Source organism: Drosophila suzukii, chromosome 2R (assembly GCF_043229965.1).
Source record: "Drosophila suzukii chromosome 2R, CBGP_Dsuzu_IsoJpt1.0, whole genome shotgun sequence".
Classification (NCBI taxonomy): domain Eukaryota; kingdom Metazoa; phylum Arthropoda; class Insecta; order Diptera; family Drosophilidae; genus Drosophila; species Drosophila suzukii.
Window position 1 is genome coordinate 9,959,082 of NC_092081.1, and position 20,065 is coordinate 9,979,146.

The 20,065-nt window shown below is 41.3% G+C and overlaps 1 protein-coding gene across 9 annotated transcripts in view; it reads left to right on the forward strand.

Moving 5' to 3' along the window:
* Nucleotides 1-20,061, forward strand: part of kn (EBF transcription factor knot) — a 29,858-nt gene extending 9,797 nt beyond the window's left edge. The window contains exons 4-12 of one of the 9 annotated variants that reach the window (XM_017075199.4): nucleotides 2,992-3,065; nucleotides 4,794-4,862; nucleotides 15,940-16,021; nucleotides 16,093-16,273; nucleotides 16,471-16,752; nucleotides 16,826-16,973; nucleotides 17,037-17,329; nucleotides 18,057-18,525; nucleotides 18,730-20,061. In XM_017075199.4, coding sequence (XP_016930688.2) covers nucleotides 2,992-3,065; nucleotides 4,794-4,862; nucleotides 15,940-16,021; nucleotides 16,093-16,273; nucleotides 16,471-16,752; nucleotides 16,826-16,973; nucleotides 17,037-17,329; nucleotides 18,057-18,199 — 1,272 coding nt within the window. In that variant the 3' untranslated portion in view covers nucleotides 18,200-18,525; nucleotides 18,730-20,061. The remainder of the gene's footprint in view (nucleotides 1-2,991; nucleotides 3,066-4,793; nucleotides 4,863-15,939; nucleotides 16,022-16,092; nucleotides 16,274-16,470; nucleotides 16,753-16,825; nucleotides 16,974-17,036; nucleotides 17,330-18,056; nucleotides 18,526-18,729) is intronic. The other 8 variants (XM_017075192.4, XM_017075193.4, XM_017075194.4 and 5 more) reach the window with 8 other exon arrangements.
* Nucleotides 20,062-20,065: the final 4 nt, after the last annotated feature.

A 20,065-nucleotide genomic window follows, 5' to 3' on the forward strand; every position in this document is an offset into this window, starting at 1 on the left:
AATATTATAACTTGAACATATCGATTCAATAAACCTTAAATATTGTAATTAAATTTCTCGTACACCTAAAAGGGAATACATTTTTTAATATCTCGGATATTTAATCAAAGTAAGCAATAAATTTTTAGAGTCCCGAATTCATAACATTTCAATCATCAAAAAACAAGCAAACACAAACGTTGTGACACATTTAAGGAAGTGCAAACTTTACTATGCTTATTTATGTAATTTTTCAAGAAGTCGGCCTTACATTGTTATCCTGTGTCCCTAAAAATATGCAAATACCAGAGAAGGGACCAGCAAAAAAAGGTTTCTCCCCCTTTTCCCCCTGGCAAAATGCACAAATATGGGAAATGCGGACAGAGGATGCACGAGTCCTTGCAACGGTAACCTTTATTTTGTTGTCCTTTCTTCTTCCTGGGCAATTTATGCGTTGCCCTGATAAATGAAGCTTTAATAAATTAAGAGCAACCCTCTATAGGTTTTTTATTCGGTTATTTTTTTTTTGTTTTATTGTTGCCCTTTCACAGAAACCTTTTTTTCACAGTCGCTCTTTTGTCCGCGATAATTTATCTTGTTTGGCGAGATTTTTATTTGGCACGTTAAATATGCAGTATGCAACATGCAACATGCAGCATTCAAGTGCGTGAATAATGCAGCGAGCGTCGATTCATTTTATTGCAAAAGCGATAATAACAATTTGCAAAAATGCTGCAAAAAAATCGACTCTTCGGCGGAGTTTGATGGAAAATCGTTTAAAATTTAAAAGCTGCCCCGGCTCATCCTGTTTGCATCCCCTTTTGCCCCGCCCCTCAGTGGAGTCCTTTTTCTGACTGTCCTGTCATCACTTCATCACTCGCTTTTTTGCACATTTTTTCTTGCTATTTTTTGTTGTCCAGCTCCTGACTCCTGTTCTTTGTACTGTTGATAAATCGTAGTTTAAACGCTTTTACTCCAGTTTTAGTGGCTTTCGTTTAGTTTGCCGTTTTTTTATTAGATGAGCCATTTAGCCTGTGATTTCCGAGCTCCCAACTCCTCACTTTCGGCCACAAAAACATGGAGAACGAGATACAAACTAATTGTTTGTTCCTGCATCCCACCGCAAGGATGATGGATGATGATTCCTGTTTTTACCCTCTTTAGACGGGGTTTTTTTTTGGATTGGGGAACTTAGTTTTGGTTAGTAGGTTGTACTGTTTGAATTTATTTGGGTGTGAACGGTATGAGTAGCATGATAGTCGGAAAATCATATAATAATATTACGATTTAGACCCAGAAAACGAGGACTTTAAACCCGTCTTTCTTAGCTTAGTAAGATAATACAGAAGAGAATATAGAATTTTTTCTTGTCATAGACTTTCTTTTACGACCTCTTTTATGGCAACCTTAACTTATACAGTATATCCCAAATAAAACTTCCCAAATTCCAAAGTAAACAGGTGACAATTACCAGTTGTCGCATAAAAAATCGAATCCAACTTTATGTCCTATGCCGGAAAACATTGAAAATCCATTACCCCGGATTGGGATAAAAAGGACATCCAATCCTTGTCCGGCCTATAATTAGCTGCACTCCGTCCGAAAAAAGTTCGATGGCCGTAATGCTTTTTCGGCTATCCCGCAAATATTGGACATTGAGCCGGGCCATCGAGAGCTGTCTGATCCTTTACAGGTTTCGCCAAGGGGTTCGGGGGAATTATTAACCTGACAAACGGGATAATAAGGGATGATCATAATTTTACATGTGCCCAGCTAATGCCAAAAACAGCAGGGGGCGTCCAAATATATGTAGATATAGAGGGTTGGATTCTGGAGGACTACTGCTGGTTGCATTAAAATTAATTTCTGATTATCTATCTGGTTGGGCACAGCTTCTGGGCTCTGGGATCTGGGCTCATCATCCTACAGGATACAGAAACAAATGCACATATGCCGGAGACGTCAGAGGAACCACTCGTCCTTGACGGCAAGTGGCGGGATTCCTCCTGGTTTCTTTTTTTTGTTTTTACTTTTTGGTGGATGAACACCGCTCAGGTTTTTGGCTTCCTCACTCGGTTATTGTTATTACTTTTGCGTGTATCTCCGGCAGTTGATGAATGATCCTCTCACCCCTCGGTTACAAACGAGTCCTTCACCCCTCGCATATGCCGTGTTTTTGCCAACTAATTCGCTGGATGAGTGTTGGATTACGGTTTGGTGGGCGGGGGAATAGGACACCCGCTTTAATCATTTTTAAATTAGAGAACTATGCGCCTTTTTGTATGCCAACCCACCAGCCCATCCCTTTGTCTATCTATTTGGTTGGAACTTCGAGAGGCTTGCGGAAATTGCAGCAGATTGTCTAACGCTGCACTTGCGGTTGCTGTTCCTTCCACATGGCATGATTCTATGGATAGAGCACCACCACCCCCTCGAAAAACGCGCCTCACTTCATTTCCACCACACACAAAAAGAAACAACAAACAGACAGTTCGAGTGGCGTTTTCACTGGGCAAACACAAATACTAGACTCGCACAAAACGCCCCTTCGATGCCCATACCCCTCGGATATTATTCATGCAGAGGTAAAAATTGTGGACATTGTCAATATTTGCATTGTGTCCCATATGTCGATTTGCTGGCCCGAGTTTTCGGGGCTCTGTAATTAGCATTTATGTGTGTTTGTCTAAGACCAAAATGATTCTTGATAGGGGGTTAAAAGAGCAGGGGGCGGGGTGAAGTCGGGTGTCGATGGCGGAGGGTCAATAACGGGGTCAGGTGGGGTTTATGCAGGTGGTAAGGGCAGGTAGGTAAATCAATAAGATTAAAATCTATTAGACTGTTCCAAAACAAAGGAACTGAACTTCAGTGCTGAATTCTGGGTTGTACGCATTCTTGAGGTTATAATAATAAACAGTATTTTTATTAGAACATATGCTAGCAATATTATTAGTTATAAGAAAGAGCTTAAATACCTAAATATTAATTCCCTATTATTATCTTCATTTTCAGGCCATCATATATGAGGGTCAGGACAAGAATCCCGAAATGTGTCGAGTTCTTCTAACGCACGAGGTGATGTGCAGGTGAGTGCTTATCGCTACTATCCCCATTTTATTACCCAAGTATTAACCCACTGCAATCCACACCTTTTTGTTACTGATTTGCGAATCGAAATCTCAAGTCTCGCGGGCATTCGGAAACCGGCTCCCTGGAGCTTCTTTAACTTTTTTTTCTCCGACTCATCTCATCCTTTTGCGGCAGCCACTCAAATTATAGAGACCTGAGTTCTCATTTGTTTCGCCTCTTGTTTTTTTCCCGTGATTTTCCCTGGATTTTCTTACGATTTTCGTATGCTTTTTCTCGACCCCCCAAGAAACTGGGGGACTGCTTTAATTTTGTTGATTTTTAAGATCCGTCCGGCAGAGCGGAGAGTGTCCTTCGTTTTATTTTCACGCTCAAACGCACGCGAGCTGAAACGTATAAATGGTTGACTTTCACCCACAACCACCCAAAAGCAACCAACACCCACCCCCACTCCCCACGCCCATGGGCTGCTGTTCACCCTTCTAGCAGCTTTCTGACAGTTGAAGGTTGCGTAGAAAATAAAAACGGCACAGAATGGCAGAAAAAAAGCTAAGAGAAAGCCGAACAACAAAAAAAAATTACACAGCTTTAGCCGGCAAAACCCCCGTCCAACCCCTGCCATCCCCTTAACCGCCACCCCTGCCTTAGATCCTTGCTGTGGTTGTTGCTGTTGGCCGGCCATCTTTTATTATTTCGGATTGGCACCCAGTTTTTATGTTTGCGTAGCATTATCAAAAACAAGGGGACAACGCACACAAGCACACACTCTCACACTTACACGGGGGTTGCAGACTCCCCCATTAGAAAAAGAGGGGTAGTATGAGAGGGGGGCAGCACGACGACGACGTCTTCTTTATCGTTTTGGCTTTGCGCCCATTTCTGTCATCCATGTTTATGTTATATATGCCCAGCGAAGACCCAAAAACCAAAAGCCGGGTCCAAGCCAAAAATACCACCCCCAGATGACCCTCAACCACCCAGTACGCCCACGCAAAACCACCCACCAACCCCCCGCCCATGGCTCTCTGTTTTTTTTCATCTAGCCCAGGGGCTGTGCAGTCGAAAAATTACGCAGCCATTGAACTCGATATAGATATATGAGTGCGTATACAGATGCAGATAACGGATAAGTGCAGAGCAATGACAAATGTCTGACCCCCAAAAAATGGGCACACTTCTAACATACTTTCCACAGAGAGACAGTAGTTTAAAGTTGAGAAGAACTTGGGCTTTATCAATATAAGCCATAAGCTTTAGGGATTTCAGCCAAATGGTGACATTTTAGGCGGAAATCTTCAAATTTTTGTACAAACGGAACATTTTTGGTCATTCTAAGATTGCATTTACTTATAAAGTTCAGTTCTGGTAGATATATGATTTTTATAAAATGGGTAACTTCCAAGTAATCCTCATTTGAAATATTTAATTCAGGTTAGAAGATAATCATAATCTTACAAGGTTTTCAAATCCAAAGATTGAGTTCCTAAGTAAAACAATTTTATTTTTATGAATATTAAGTATACGCCTTAGTAACACTTTAAAAGCAATTAAAATTGTTGGTCAAAAAATGATATAACCTCATTTTTTAAATGATTTTTAATTAAATATATTTTTTTTTTACGAATAATAACCTTTTAAGTCGAAAAAATAAATAAAATTATACTATATTTTAGAGTTACAATCCAGTTAGTCATATGCATTTATACGAAATGGTTTGTATCTTTCAGCCGCTGCTGTGATAAGAAGAGCTGTGGTAACCGCAACGAGACGCCATCGGACCCCGTCATTATTGATCGGTAAGTAGTCATAGTTCATTCTCCTCTTCTACGACCATCCACATCCCCGTCCAGGACCTCGTCCTGTTGCTCCGCCACACAAAAGATGACATTTTAAGCTGCTTTTCATCATCGTCGCTGGCTTTTTATTTTGTCAGCCTGTTCGGCTCCGTTCTGTTCTGTTCTGCGGCTGGTGTATGCGTATCGTTGATTTATTGGCATTATTATCAACTGCAATATAAAACACGATGCGGCAGACATGCAAAGAGCTCGAAAAGTGGGGGTATTATTCCCTTCACTCGATGGAAAGGAGCTGAAATGAAACAGAAGCTGCAGCTGGGAGGCAGCGAGTCCATCGAGAGACAAACAAAAATTCATCAAAATGGCAGCGGCAAATTCTATTTTCATAAATTGTAAATTGAGACGAGTTCGCGGCAATCCGACACGACCTCGAACTCCCTTGCAAAGGCCACTTTCCTGCCGGGGAATCCCCAACCGCCAAATGCCAACCGTCGACTGTCGCGTGTCAGGCGAATTATGTTAATTGTGTGCACATCCTTGCGGCTGCCACGCCCCCCATCTCCCACAGCCGGGAGTGTGTCCGCCCTAATTGGCTTCGGAAATATTATTTGAGTGCAGGAAATTAGAGAAAACCTAAAATGCAAAACGAATTATAATGGAAACATGCGGTTAAAAGAATAGGGAAAGTGTTTTAAGAAGGATTAAAAACATACATAAAATTAACCCTTCTTAAAAAGTAATTATCTTAGATGTTTTCGAGAATGAAGCAGGGACTTTTTAAAATTTTGAAAAGGTTTTTCCCATATTGTAAGTAGTATAGTTTGAAAAGCATTAAGCATAATTAACCCTTCTTAAATAGTAAACTTCATGGATATTTTTTCCATACCTTAAGTACTTACTTATGTCAATTGAATTTCCTAATTACAATGATTGCTATACGACCATTTTCTACAATGCCCTCTGGCAACCAGCTTCATTGACTCCAGAATTTTAAGCAAACCTTTCTTGGGCATCTCCAGCTGCCATCGCCGCCAAACTCATTGAGTTGTTAAGCAATTTTGTAGTCCCCAGGCCCCATTAAATTGAGGCACACCTTATGCAGATGATAATCAGCGCTCTGTGTGATTCCCCGTAACGCCCGATCGCTGGACCTCCGGCGAAGGGTGTCCCCAAGTATTTGCCTATGTGGACTCCCCATCATCTGTATGCCAATTCCAATTCCAGATGCAATGGCCATTTGTAGGACTGCCCACAAGGCTGGTGGTTTTCTGCGAAACGAGAGATCTCTACGCTCCGCTTAATGATTCTATTATTAAAGTGGGCAGCCAAAGTGTCTGCGACCGGTTGGCAGGCAGCCAGCCGACTGACAATCAGGCCATAATTGGTGTCATAATTAAATTTAATTGATTGCCTCTTCTGGCTCCCCCACCTGAGCTTGCAAATTAGGAAATGGCCGGGGCGAAAATCGGTACTGAAGTGGCAACTAAATAAAAAACAGACCAGCCAACCAGCCAGTTCTTGCCACACAGTCACTATTCGTGGTTGCTGAAAAAAACACGATCTCGAGTGCTCGGTAAAGATCACAGATCGCCCGCTGCACATTTATGATCTTGTTAAAATTGCTCTGCGTGTTGTTGTTGCTCCAGAATGTCATCCGTTGGAATAACAGTTACACTTTGCCGATCCTCAGCTGATGATATTGCATCGCAACTTCTGGTCCCCAGATATGTGGCATCTCTTTTTCTGCCCCACGTGCCCGGGCGCGACACTTTGCGCCTGATATTTACGATTATTAATTCATTTCTCCTCTATTTATTTGCCTTGTTAGCCAGGCAGGCAAGCCCCCAGCTCACACGTTACGTTGGTTAATCCTATCTAGGGATGGGAACGTGAGAAGGGGAGCTACCAAGTCTAGGCTATTTTATCTGGCTTTTCTGACCTCCGAAAAACACGATAAATTGTAAAGGGCCGTTAGAAAGTCTTTGATATTAGATGCCTTTTATAACCTCTAAATTTATTGTGGGTCCAAAAACAATATCTTTTTAGTTTTATTTGTTGTATCGACCTAATAGCTGAGTAGTTGACCGTACCTTTCGTTAAAAAAATATTTTTAAACTTTCATTGCGTATGTCTTATAGTTTGTCTTTTTACATAAGCTAATTTATAGTTATTAGAACACGAAAATCTTCTTCTGCCTTTATGAAGATATAAACTATTTGTTAAAATAAAAAAAATTATGAAAATATTTGTAAAGATGAGCTTATGAAAATAAACAAATTTGTTTATATATTATATAGAAAGATGAGCCTATGAAAATAAACAAATTTCCTTATATATTATATAGAACGAGCAGCTTAACTTTTGTATCTTTTAATTTTTTGTTGAACAGACGAGGTACATAAATATGAATATTTTTATGAAACGTATATCTTTCCATGTTTTATAGAAATCTCTATTTTTGTTTTGTTTTAATTTTTGTTGATTTTCAAATCATATCCTTTAAAGGAATCGACCACAAATGCATTTCTATTGAGCTATCGTGACACGCTCACACCTGTGATCCCCGTCAGCTCCCTGGCCACATGTCGCATTTGTCAGGCGGGCTGTAACTTTTGTCGGCATTGCATTCCATTCCTGCGACTCGGGCGCATATCAATCACCAGATGAAAACACTCCTGGCCTTCTCCAGCTACCAGCTACCAGCTTCCATCTCCAATCAGCTTAAAAGGCGGCATGGATCAGTCGGTGGCCATCCCATCCAGCCCGCTCATTGATATGCCAGTAGATCATGCCGCCGGCGGGAAGACAAAGACCCCGGGATAATCTATCTGTTCGCAACTAAATTTCGCCTTTGCCAGTGGAGGAGCTGGAGAAGATGGAGGTGGAGGAGCAGGGTCCCCAGCTAAAGCGCTAACTTGCCCGGGGGTCCAACGCATTTTGCCACTCAGGCCAACAAATGCCCCCAGCCCCTTTCCATGAACCCACCGCCGATCCAAGCGAAACTTTGTCAGCGGCGCGCAACAATTGGAACTGATTGAAAATTCCGAATCGCTGGATCTAGGGGGGAACTCAGGGATCCAGGGGATCCAGCTACTTGCATTTCCAAGTGGCTGACGAAAGCCAAAAACTGATACGATATGACAACAGCAACAGCACAACAACACCAGTTTGGATCCAGAGCCACCAACTACTACCTGGTATCTCTCTCTTTTGGCCAGATACTGACGTTCGGACGTGTGCCGTGAGAGCTGCTACAGAAATCAGTGGCCACTATCCAATATCCACTATCCACTGGCCACTGGTCACTAGCCGCATTCGCCGGCGATCTGCACATGTTTTATTGATGAATTTCTGTTATTCATGCAACAGATCTGCAGTTGGCCACAAGAGGAGGCTTTGGAGATGCCGAAATTGTGCACACAATGAGCTAAGGCACAGTGGGTCAAGGGGTGGCGAAAAGGGAACAAATAATCAAGGATTAAAAAAAATATACAGTGTAAATTAGCTAAATTTTTTGTCTTTTATTCAATCAAAAGACTTAATTTTATAAATTTAGTATAGCTCATATTTTAAATTACTTCGGATGGAACAGAATCACCTTCATCTAGCTAGCGATAAAAAAAAATTACTGATGATAAAAAGCATAACTCTTATTTAATCAGGTGGGAATCGAGATTTCTAAATATACATGGGTAGGGTTTACTATCTCCACCTTCTCAGTTGTAGCATAGAGGTTAATTAAGTTACTGGATTTTTCTAGTTGTAGGATGGTAGTTTGGTTCGTTGGCATATTAGTAATGATAATAATAATAATATTGTAATTGTAAAGAATACATTCCATATTTCTCACCTCCTGTGATAATATAACTAAAAGTGTGATATATCTAAGTTCCTATAATGTTATGCTTGCTCCACAGTGGAATAGATCGTTGGGATTTGCAATTACCTGGGGCAGGTGATGAGGGCTTAGTCGTCGCAGTCGCCGGCTCAGTCTCGGTTGCAGTACTGCTCTCTCTTTCTTGGGGACCCCTTTTTTATTTATGATTTGCGAGGACTCTGGACACTGGACACTCGCATTGTCTCCGGATCGATTGCCACGCATTTTGTCTCTGCCCTTTTCCCAGTTTGTTGGCATGCACTTCGTGTGTGTTCCATAATTAAGTGAATTTAAAGCTCACTTCGGCGGTGGTCGTTGTTCTTGTTGTTCTTGTTGTTCTTGTCCTGGTTGTTGGCGAGGTATTCGTGTTGTTGGTTCTGCGACATGTTCCACGTTTTTGTCACACATTTCCACCGATCTTGAGTGCGTTTTTATTTTGTAGCTTATTTCGCGTACTTCTCCTTGTGTGCTCCATTTTTTATTTATTTATTTTTTTTTTGATATAATTTTCTGATTCACATCTGGCGTATGCGTAATGACTTGAATTATACTGACAGGCATGCAATTGGCATTGTTATCGGCGGCGGTCATTAAAATCGTTATCGCGTGACAACCGAAGCGCGTTCGACTTTTTAATTTGGGTAAATTGTGGGGCAATCAAAAAAGAGTGTCTACACCACCACTCGAACACCGAAAGTGCTGTAACAAAAGCTGAAAACAAAACACGGGAAAACTTAGTGGGTGGGTGGAAAAGCTCTCAGGCTAACAATCGAAAATTTGCCACTCTTGCATTTATCTACGTCATTGGCGTTTTCTTCGCTTTATTTCAATTTTCTATATTTGCCAGCGTTTTGTCCGCTGCGGTGGCCAAATAAACTAAGTGCCAACTACCCTCCAACTGCCCAGCCCCCTTTTGGCCCGCAGCAAATAGAATTGACATTTTGTGGTGTCCAATATGCAAAAACAGGGGGCGAAGAGTTGTACAGACGCGGTCAGACATGGGTATTCCAAATAAATAAATAGAGGGTTTGAAAACATTTTCAACAGGAACCAGCTTAGAAAAATATAGTGTTTTAAATTGCATCACTATGTCCATCCACCCGGGTGTGCCACTAAGTTTCAACTGCAATGAATAATACATAATATATCAATCATACCTTAAATTATTATTAAAAATGAAACAATATATTTATTAATATTACCACATCCTATAAATAATATCCCTTAGTTTCGTTGTAATTCTTATTTTTTTTACAACGGGTATAAGTAAAAGATCATACAAATGCAGCATTACGTCCGTCCACCCGGGGGCGCCACAAAAATTAAAGTTAAACTAAATTGCAAATACATTATATTATTCCGAGTTGAAATTTAACTAGTATTACCAACAAACCAATATATTTATAAAAATGAACACATCCTATAAAAAGTATCCCTTAGTATCCTTGGTATTCCCCATTTCTCAACCCTGTCCGTGCTGCGTGAGGTGAGCAAATGTTTTGGCCATTCATTGCATGCCTTGATAATCGCACTCGCGCTAAAAATGATGACAAAACTGCTGCTAGTTGTTGGCTACAGTTTTTAATTTTCTAAATGCATTCCAGCCACCTGGACGGGCTGGTTGTCGTGTATCCTGTGGCCTGGGGAGGTGGTTATTCAGGGGGAAACAAAGAGTCCTGGCTGCCAGTTGGCCTGCTCAAATATTCAAAGCGACGCAGAAACACAAAAAGTGAAAAAAGAGACGATTTTGACGGCATTTGCGGTCAGCAATCGACAGTACGCCCATGAAATATTGGGCAGACATTCTGTTCAGACAGCCGGAGTGTGAGAGACCATAACAGTTAATTATCGATAAAGATATGAGGAGCAGCGTTGTATTTCTCCCTTTTTATCGCTGCCATTTCTCTCCTACACAAAAAAAACCCATCCATTGGAGATATAATTTTCATAGACTCTGACGATTATCTTTGAAGTGGAAACAATTGAGTTTGAGTTGGAATTTAAGGTATGCGAAGTGCATTTGATTTGCACCTCGTAAATCAATGGATTTTGAGAAGTGGCAAACGGAAACGGGGAAATTTCGAATTGAATTTTTGCATTTCAAAGAACTCCTGGGCTCGGCACATTTGCATATTTGTAGTAGACTGTCTATTGAAATTGAATTATTAATGCAAATTTCGAACGCTTTGCACTTTTTCCCACTTTAAATTGGCACTCGCATTTTTGGCAGGCTGAATTTAGGTTTGCTCCTGGGAAATTCAGTTTATTAAATCATAAATAGGTAAATTCGAATGCTAGCTAGAAAAGTTTGCCATTTAAATTCTAAAAAATAGAAAATTTAAAATAATAAAGGTTAGTTTTTACACAGGTACTTAATATTAAACCCTTTCTAATCAATGGAAACTAATAGGGAAAGATTGATACCTCAATTAACCCTTTAAATAGCCGAATCCATTCCCTGAGGTTAACCCAATGAATTAGGCAGAACCCGTCTAATGTGCATAATTGAAATGGCATATGGATTAAAAATGCACAGATCCCAACTACATATTTGTATCCACATTGTCTTTGTCTCGGGCTCATCATCTTGGGATGAACTCATCTATTAGTTGGTGTTTGTCTGTGCGATTCTGTTAGCCATTTCCTCGGCCATTTACCCCTGTTGCATAATTAATGGCATTAAAAGCGTTAACTGACAGTCAACACACTCCGGCCCACACACATGCGGAAATAGTTGGCATAATTCGGGCATTTCAATGAGGTCGATAATTTGATGGTTCAGTGGAGAGCAAAGGGATAAGGTCGTACACGTACGCACACACGTCGTCGTCTCAGATACATTTGTATCTTTTTTTGTGGCCATTCTAACTGCGTCTGATGCTAGCTACTTTTATCGTTGTCTGATATCTAACCTCGATATGTGTGTGTGTTTTTGCTTGGTACAAAAATAATCAGTTTAGAGATGAAGAAATCCCAAGAACAACAAGCAACCCCCCAACCGAAAACAACAAGAACATTCGGAAGGTATTTCCCCGGTCCCAACGGCATGACTTTTGGTCCCAAAGCAACCCCAAAAATATATATAGGTACCATATACAAAAAAAATACAAAACACACAGAACAACAAACGCGAAATGAACTTGGGCTGTGAAAAGCTCACTCGCATCCTTAAGATCCACTCAAAAGTATCTTTCACTCACTTTCACTCTCGCTCTCTGTTCTTTTGGGCGAGAGAAAGGAAAGCCTCTCCACGCACCAAGTGAAAGTGTTTTCAACAAGTTCTCTTCCGGCCAAAAGGATAATCGTATCCTGCAGACGGCACGCAGCCCAAGAACTTCACCCCCTGCGCGAAAGTCTATTACAATACAAAGGGAGCCACCGAAGAAGGAAGATGTAGAAAAAAAAAACGCCATGAACTTCAGATAATCCAAACGGGGGGTTTGGGGGATGGATGGTATCTAGGAATCCTGGGTTCTGCCAAGCGTGGAGCGTTAAGCCGAGAAAGAGCATAAATAAATAAAGCCCAAGCAACAATAGAAGCCCAAAATGGTGACTTCATCCTTGTCGACGGCCATGTTTTCGTGACGCTCTCGCTTTGTATTGCGTATTTCTTGTATTTGTCGGTGGAGAAAATGCCAAAAGGCATAGAAATGGCGCGAAAGTAAGTTTTCGCATTATTTTCAGGCCTCCCACCACCACCATTTTGGCCTTAGCTTTCGCTTGTCATTGCCCTATAGTCATTGGGTTTATGCGACAATAAAGTTGAAAATTTTGAATATTATCGTTAGTGAAAAATTAGAGACAAGTTGGCCCACGGCAAAGGGCACCCACTCACCGCCACCCACTCACCTGAGGTCTTCGGCTGGGAAATTCTCGCTTGGCGTGCGCCAAAAACGCTTTCGGCTCCTCACGGCCTGTTCACGCCATCGCAAGATAATATCAGCGGAAAAACTGGATGGTTGGGTGTTTGCTTGGGTGGTCCTGGCAGTCCTAAAGGAAACTGGCAAAGCGATTTATGTCCTCTTGAAATTCATCATTAAATTTGTGTGCTGTTTGGCGATGCAAAGATAATGCCACAATTTGTTGTTCGCATTGTTGCTGCTTCGCAAATTTACAGTTAATCGGCTGGTGCCTCGAAAAACCATAAATACGAAAAACTTTCACATTTTCGATAAAGATACTGGGAATTTATTTCAATTTTCTGTGCCTCAGATGCGCTGGATAAGACCTGAAGTTAGGGTTAAAAGTTGTAGGGGAGCTTTGATCAGGTTAGAAAAACTCTTTGTTCAGGTCACTTGCGTTTTCTTGAAATATTACCATAGTTAAGAAGGGATAAATGCATTGTAAAAAAAAAACAAGTAGAATTCATTAATGAAATATTTTTAAAAATATTTTCGAAAGTTTACTTTTGAATTTTAACTAGTTATTATAATCTTGCACTCATAAGTAAAAGTTTACGAAAGTCGGTATGAATATTTTTACACTATTTATCTGGAGAACTTAAGTCTTACATATGTACATAGAAGTCACTTAAATTCTATCCGAAAATTCGTATTATTGCCCAAAGCAATCTGGGCAACTTTTATCTTTTTCCTGGCATTGACAACCACGTGAGTCCCAAAATCTAAGGCTGCCCCGTCCTGCTTAAAAAACAAATCTCCGCCCAATCGAGGGACACCGCCAAGTCGCGACCCCTCCGCCCACCGAATATGAATGACCAATTATGCACTTCGTTGGCGCTACGTGCCCGAGTTGCCAATGGAGCCCATCGAAAATCTTTCCCGGAGGTGTCCCGATGTCATGTGCGAACATTTGATGATGCGTAGCTTTTCATTAAATGAAAATTTCGCGTTGCTGGCAAAACAAAAGGACAAAGCAGAGGCCAAGAAGAGCTAACTTTGTTGGCAGAAAGCCTGGAAAATGGGCAATGGAGGGCCAAGATGGGAGACACTTTGATTTATTGACAGAACGCGAGTGGAATTTTTAATTGCCCCCGAAGTGGGTGGCTGCTTCTACGCCTCGCACTGGTCAGGATTGGTATTTTCAGCTTGATTTCTCAACTGCAATAGCATCTTGAAGAGAACGCGTAGGACATATGCAAATGGGGGAAGAGCCTGTGAATTTATGTGTCCTGTCAGGATATTTTGAAAACATTGTAATTCAAGCGAGTCGGATGGGGCAGGATGCTTCCGAGAAAGTCAATTAGCTGCCCATAAAAATGCAGGCTGGACCCGAAGTGATGATGGCTCCGGTGTCCCAGGGATGAACTCATCACCAGGCAAGTGCAATTGGTACTCCCAAAAGATCCAAGCCTTAGCCACTCGATACGTATTCAAATTTCAAACTGCAGTCGCATCTGTGAGTTTCCACGTTCGTTTGCCGCACTGTAATTCGATATTGTATCTGACAGATACACGGCTCTCAATTCTCCGGGGATGGCAGTCGTCGAATGCTTGTGTTAATGATGATGAGCCCGCTACGATGCTCTTTTTTTCCGTAATGGATAACATCCATCCACTCACATCTGTTTTTTCATTGCGAAGTCCAACAAGTTCACAATCATTCTCGATAAGCACCACGCTTGGCCTTTAAAACTAACAAGTTTCGGCAAGAAAAAGTGTATATACCCTTGCCTTTAAAACTTATATCTAAAGCGAATTATATAATTTTTGTGTAAATATACAATACAATTTATGATAAGCAAGAGTCCTAACTTTATGATACTTTGATCATTTTGTTGCTTTAAAAAGGTGTTGTTTCTCAGCAATTTGCATTGCCCTAGTCTTATCTTATTACACTTAAAAAGGATAGAGATTTTACAAACCTCTGACTAAATATATAATACCCTCTGCAAGGGTATACAAATCTCGCTTGAAGCTTATATTTATTTGCAAACAAATATTTGTGATTCAAATAGGTTGCGCTTAATGGAGACTGCCCACTGTTATGGCGTTTTATCAGTTTTAATTGAATCATAGCTTTTTGGCATATCTCGAATGCCAGTTTCTTATCGCCTAAGTAATAATTTATGGACTATACTTCGGGATAAGTACTTCACTCGCAAGAGCTATTTACGCTAGCCCATTTTAAAGGGCAAGAGAATCCGAATCAGAATCCGAAAAAGTGTCAGAAGTATAAACAAATTTGCGACACTCCTCTCCCATCGGACAAGGACATATGCAGATGCCACCCGCTGGCCAGAGATCAACCCTCCTCCAGCTCCCTGCTAATTTGTTCAATTTGTCGAGTGAGAAACAACACAGGAAAAAATATGATGAAAATTGCCGGCACAACGCCGCTTTTCCGCCCTCCCGCTGATCAAAAGGGAAAATATTACTTCTGCAAATAAAAAGGGAGCCGGGGATTTTTTTTCGATAGGGCCATATCATGTCGCCGGCGGATGCATAAAAGAATTTCAGCATTTAAATGCACCGCACACGGGTGTCAGTTTCCATTGGATCGGATTGGATTGGGCTGGATTGGATTGGGCTGGATTGGATTGGGCTGGCTCGCATCCTGGCCGCAGGACATTCGCCGGCTGTCACCCCACTTATCGCAAGGGCACTCACTACTGCCCCGGGCCAAACATCTGCCCAGAAAAGGCAAAGGCGAGCAAACGGGCACAAGTGGCAGCAAAAAGGCGCAACCCGTCATTAGCGGCTCGTAAAGTCGCCTTCGAGGACGGAAACATCGTAAAGACTCTTAATTGAAGCAGGCATAAATCCACATCTGATTGATAATTGCCTGTGCAAAGGGAAAAACGAGTGTAATACCATTTATGGTTCAATTTGCTTTCCTTTTGCGACCACAGAAGCTGCATTAATAATTGATATTACTTAACGGCCTTATGAATTATAATTATAATTTTATATGTTATGCACAGAAATATTATAGAATATATATGGAAAACTAAAAAAGAAATATAGTTGAAGACTTATTTTTCTTAATTAAGAAAGACAAACTTTTCAGAATTTGCAGAAAGATGATAAGACATGTATTTAAAAATTTCTATAAATATTTAAAGTTTTTAATGATATTTTAATATCATAATAACTTAAATGGTGAATGGGAGATACTATTCCAAGTGCAATACCCACACATTTTTTAAATTGGGACATCATTTAGTACAATTTCCAATGCTATTTTCTGTGTGTATACTTTTACAATCCCTTGATTAATCGAATCATTATTTCTTTACAGCTTCTTCCTAAAGTTCTTCTTGAAGTGTAATCAAAACTGTCTGAAAAACGCCGGCAACCCGCGGGACATGCGCCGATTTCAGGTGAGTTAACTTAGCTGATCCTTACCCACCGATCGATAATAATGGATAACTTCGCCCTTCCCCAATACCAGGTGGTAATTTCCACGCAGGTGGCCGTGGATGGACCACTTTTGGCCATCTCCGACAACATGTTCGTGCACAACAACTCGAAGCACGGACGGAGGGCCAAGCGGCTGGACACCACGGAAGGTACAGGCAACCAATCCCTGTCCATTTCCGGTCACCCCCTAGCGCCCGACAGTACCTACGATGGTCCGTAGCAAAATTCCAATTATTCCGACCAATTTTTCGTTTTACGTAGATCCAAGAAATACCCCCAAGAACCCCATAAGAAAAAAAAAGAATATCCCACAATTTTTCATTTCATTCGTAGCAATTGGCAAACCGAAGCGACAGCAACTTTGATATGGTAACCAACTAACCCATATATCTCTGGAATCCAATTGCAGGTCTCTATCCACCACTGCCCGTGGCCACGCCCTGCATAAAGGCGATCTCGCCCAGCGAGGGCTGGACAACTGGTGGCGCCACCGTGATCATCGTGGGCGACAACTTCTTCGATGGCCTGCAGGTGGTTTTCGGCACCATGCTGGTCTGGAGCGAGCTGATCACCTCGCATGCGATCCGGGTCCAGACCCCACCGAGACACATTCCCGGCGTGGTGGAGGTGACGCTATCCTACAAGAGCAAACAGTTCTGCAAGGGATCGCCTGGTCGCTTCGTCTATGTCTGTAAGTGGTCGCAGCATCGATAAGCCATGCATCCATTTTACTTCATATCTAACCTTTTGATTAACGCTTTAAGCAGCTCTCAACGAACCCACAATCGACTACGGTTTCCAGCGCCTGCAGAAGCTCATTCCCCGGCATCCCGGCGATCCCGAGAAGCTGCAAAAGGAGATAATCCTCAAGCGAGCTGCCGACTTGGTCGAGGCGTTGTATTCCATGCCCAGGTAAGATAGCATCGCTGATATGTCAAATATCCAATGGAATCTAATACTCAACCCGTGTTGCAGCAGATCCCCGGGCGGATCGACGGGCTTTAACTCGTACGCCGGTCAACTGGCGGTCAGTGTGCAGGATGGTTCCGGCCAGTGGACCGAGGACGATTACCAGCGGGCCCAGTCGAGCAGCGTGAGTCCACGTGGCGGCTACTGCAGCAGCGCCTCCACGCCCCACAGCTCGGGAGGATCCTATGGAACCACGGCGGCCAGCGCAGCGGTGGCGGCCACGGCAAATGGCTACGCACCTGCTCCCAACATGGGAACACTCTCCTCCTCGCCCGGCAGCGTCTTCAACTCCACGTCAAGTAAGTTCCTAGTGAGGGATATCCCATTTAAGAGGTCATCTTAATGCCCAGCATTCGGTATTTCAAGTGGGATCATTTCATTCAGTTAAGATGAAAACTAACAAATAGCTTTACAAGATAGGTAGTTGCTAAAAGTTCCCCAATAATGCCAAAATATAACTTATATTCCATTATACAAAATATTTTAGGGCCCATTTATTAGTATTTTTAAAAATTGTTTTTATTTTTTCCTGAGGAAGAAGATATCTTCCATTGCCTATAAGAAAAGTGTAGACGGAGTTATCAGGAAATAATTAAAAAAAGAGTTCTTGATAGTGATACAGAAACGTTAAAGGGCTTGGAGAATTATGCATACTATTTTTATGTATATACATTATATTAAATATTCATTGAATATGTCAGAAAATGGGAACTAGCTTAACAAAAGAGTTTCATTGGGATACATAACTGTAACATCTGAAAAACTTTAGAGAACCTCAAGTTCCTATCATCTCTTGATTGGGAAATCATTTCCTCCCAAGCGAACCCGTGTCTCAGAAGTCCTTTGGTTGTATTATAATTTTTGTTTGTTTTTGGCTTCTGTTTGTATAACTCTCACATGAATACCACCCCACATAAACTGCCAAACGCTCGTCTCCATATCCCGAATTTTCCCCGCACCCAACCCCCGAAACAAAGTGAACAAAGTATGCTCAGCAAAGTGCATTTTCGCCATTAATTCCAACAGTGTCCGCCGTGTCGTCGACGTGGCATCAGGCGTTCGTGCAGCACCACCACGCGGCAACGGCCCACCCGCACCACCACTACCCACATCCCCACCAGCCGTGGCACAATCCAGCCGTGTCAGCAGCCACGGCGGCGGCCGTTTAAGCGTTTCCCGGACTCTAATTCCAATGCCAGCCCGGAGGAGCTGATCGGAGGATGAGGATGACCCAGGATGAGCCGGACTTTGGGGCAGAGTAACGACATTTTGTTGAAATTAAATGCTTCACGCCCAACACCACCCACAAATCCACACGAAAACGCACACACAGGGACACACCAGACACCATCTATCAATCCGAATCTGCAAGGACGCCCACAAATTTCGATGTGTGTGGGTGGTCGGTTGTGTGAATGGGTCTACAAAAGCAAATCTGAGCATTCAAAACACACTTCTACCATCAACAAACACCACAGACAACACACGATTAACGGTATTTATAATTTCCATTATCACTATGATAAATGACCCCTAAATATAACTTGATAAAGCTTATTATTTTGGTAGATCTATGTTCAATACTCCCTACTTTCTGTGACAACTTAAGAACTATAACTTATATATTCGCTCCACTTGAGAAGACCCCACAATATGATCCGTATTAATTTCAAACAATTCGATTTCCATCTATTTCCAGGGGTCAGCAGCCTGAGTTTCAATCCCTTCGCCCTGCCCACCTGCAACACACAGGGCTATAGCACCCAACTGGTGACGTCAACCAAATAATATTACTACTAAATGAGGCTATTGGCAGGCCCCAAATCCCCTCTCGGAGTCGCAGTTACCACGCCAATCACAAGAAGCTCGAAAGTGCAATAAACAAATGAAAATGGTTCCAAAATTCAGAAATCTATTGATATAGTTGTACATTTTTTGATTGATTCCCGTTTTTAATTTAATTGCAATACGCCTCGGTAATAGATTTATACAAATACGCATAGAATACCATATCAAAATAATGGAAAACATATGAAAAGGGAAGGCATATCATGCAGGGTCTCAATAACCCACAAGTTTCGATCGGGCAAATATAATTTTAACATAGCTTGATTAAACACACATTTTGTAAATATTTATCCCAAATAAATAAATAAAACTTAATATTAATCGGAACTGTGAATAGAGGAAATTATACCAATTTATATACCCATGATGATCAGTACTAATACGAATCAAGATATACCAAAACAGATACAATTTGAACGAACCTTTGGACATAACTAAATGCTTGTATACGACACTTTCTTGGATTAATATCGAAAAAACAAACAAAAATAAAGTCTTGAAAATACACTCTGCCAATTGAGAGAACCGAAATCAAAATGTTATATACCTACATAGATATACAGCCACATTTAAGGTGACATTTGCAGCATATCTAAGCGTAATATTACAACAAATTTATACCAAACTTTTGGCAAACATATCGTGCACTTAGTCCTAATATCCATCTCACGCGAATCCACACACATCACGTACTCGAACATATTTGTATAATGCCCATCATATCCACAATTCGAAATTCATTTTGAGCGAGCCACTCCCTATCAACACCAAATCATCATAAAATATATACATTTCGCTATTCAAGTCAGAGTGTTTGATAAACTACCGATTTGTTGACTAGAATCTAAGCTATGCAAACGATATCTGGGGGTGCATATACTATATAAATAGGCTTAAGTTTATTGTTTATTGCTCGATTTGTAGGAGTTTTACTGTAATTTGTATTCGTATTGTATGATAATATATTCTTGCACTCCTAGATCTACAAAATAACAAAAGAAACCGATACGATAGTGAAGCATATCTATAAGAACCGCATAAAAAGCAGAACTTAGCCGCAAAATCGATTTGTAAATTACAATACAATAATTTATAATAACAATCTAGCAACGCTCTCTGTTTTGTAAATCTTAACAAGTTATTTAAATAAAATTTATTTAAAATAAACGTAATACACCATGGATCCA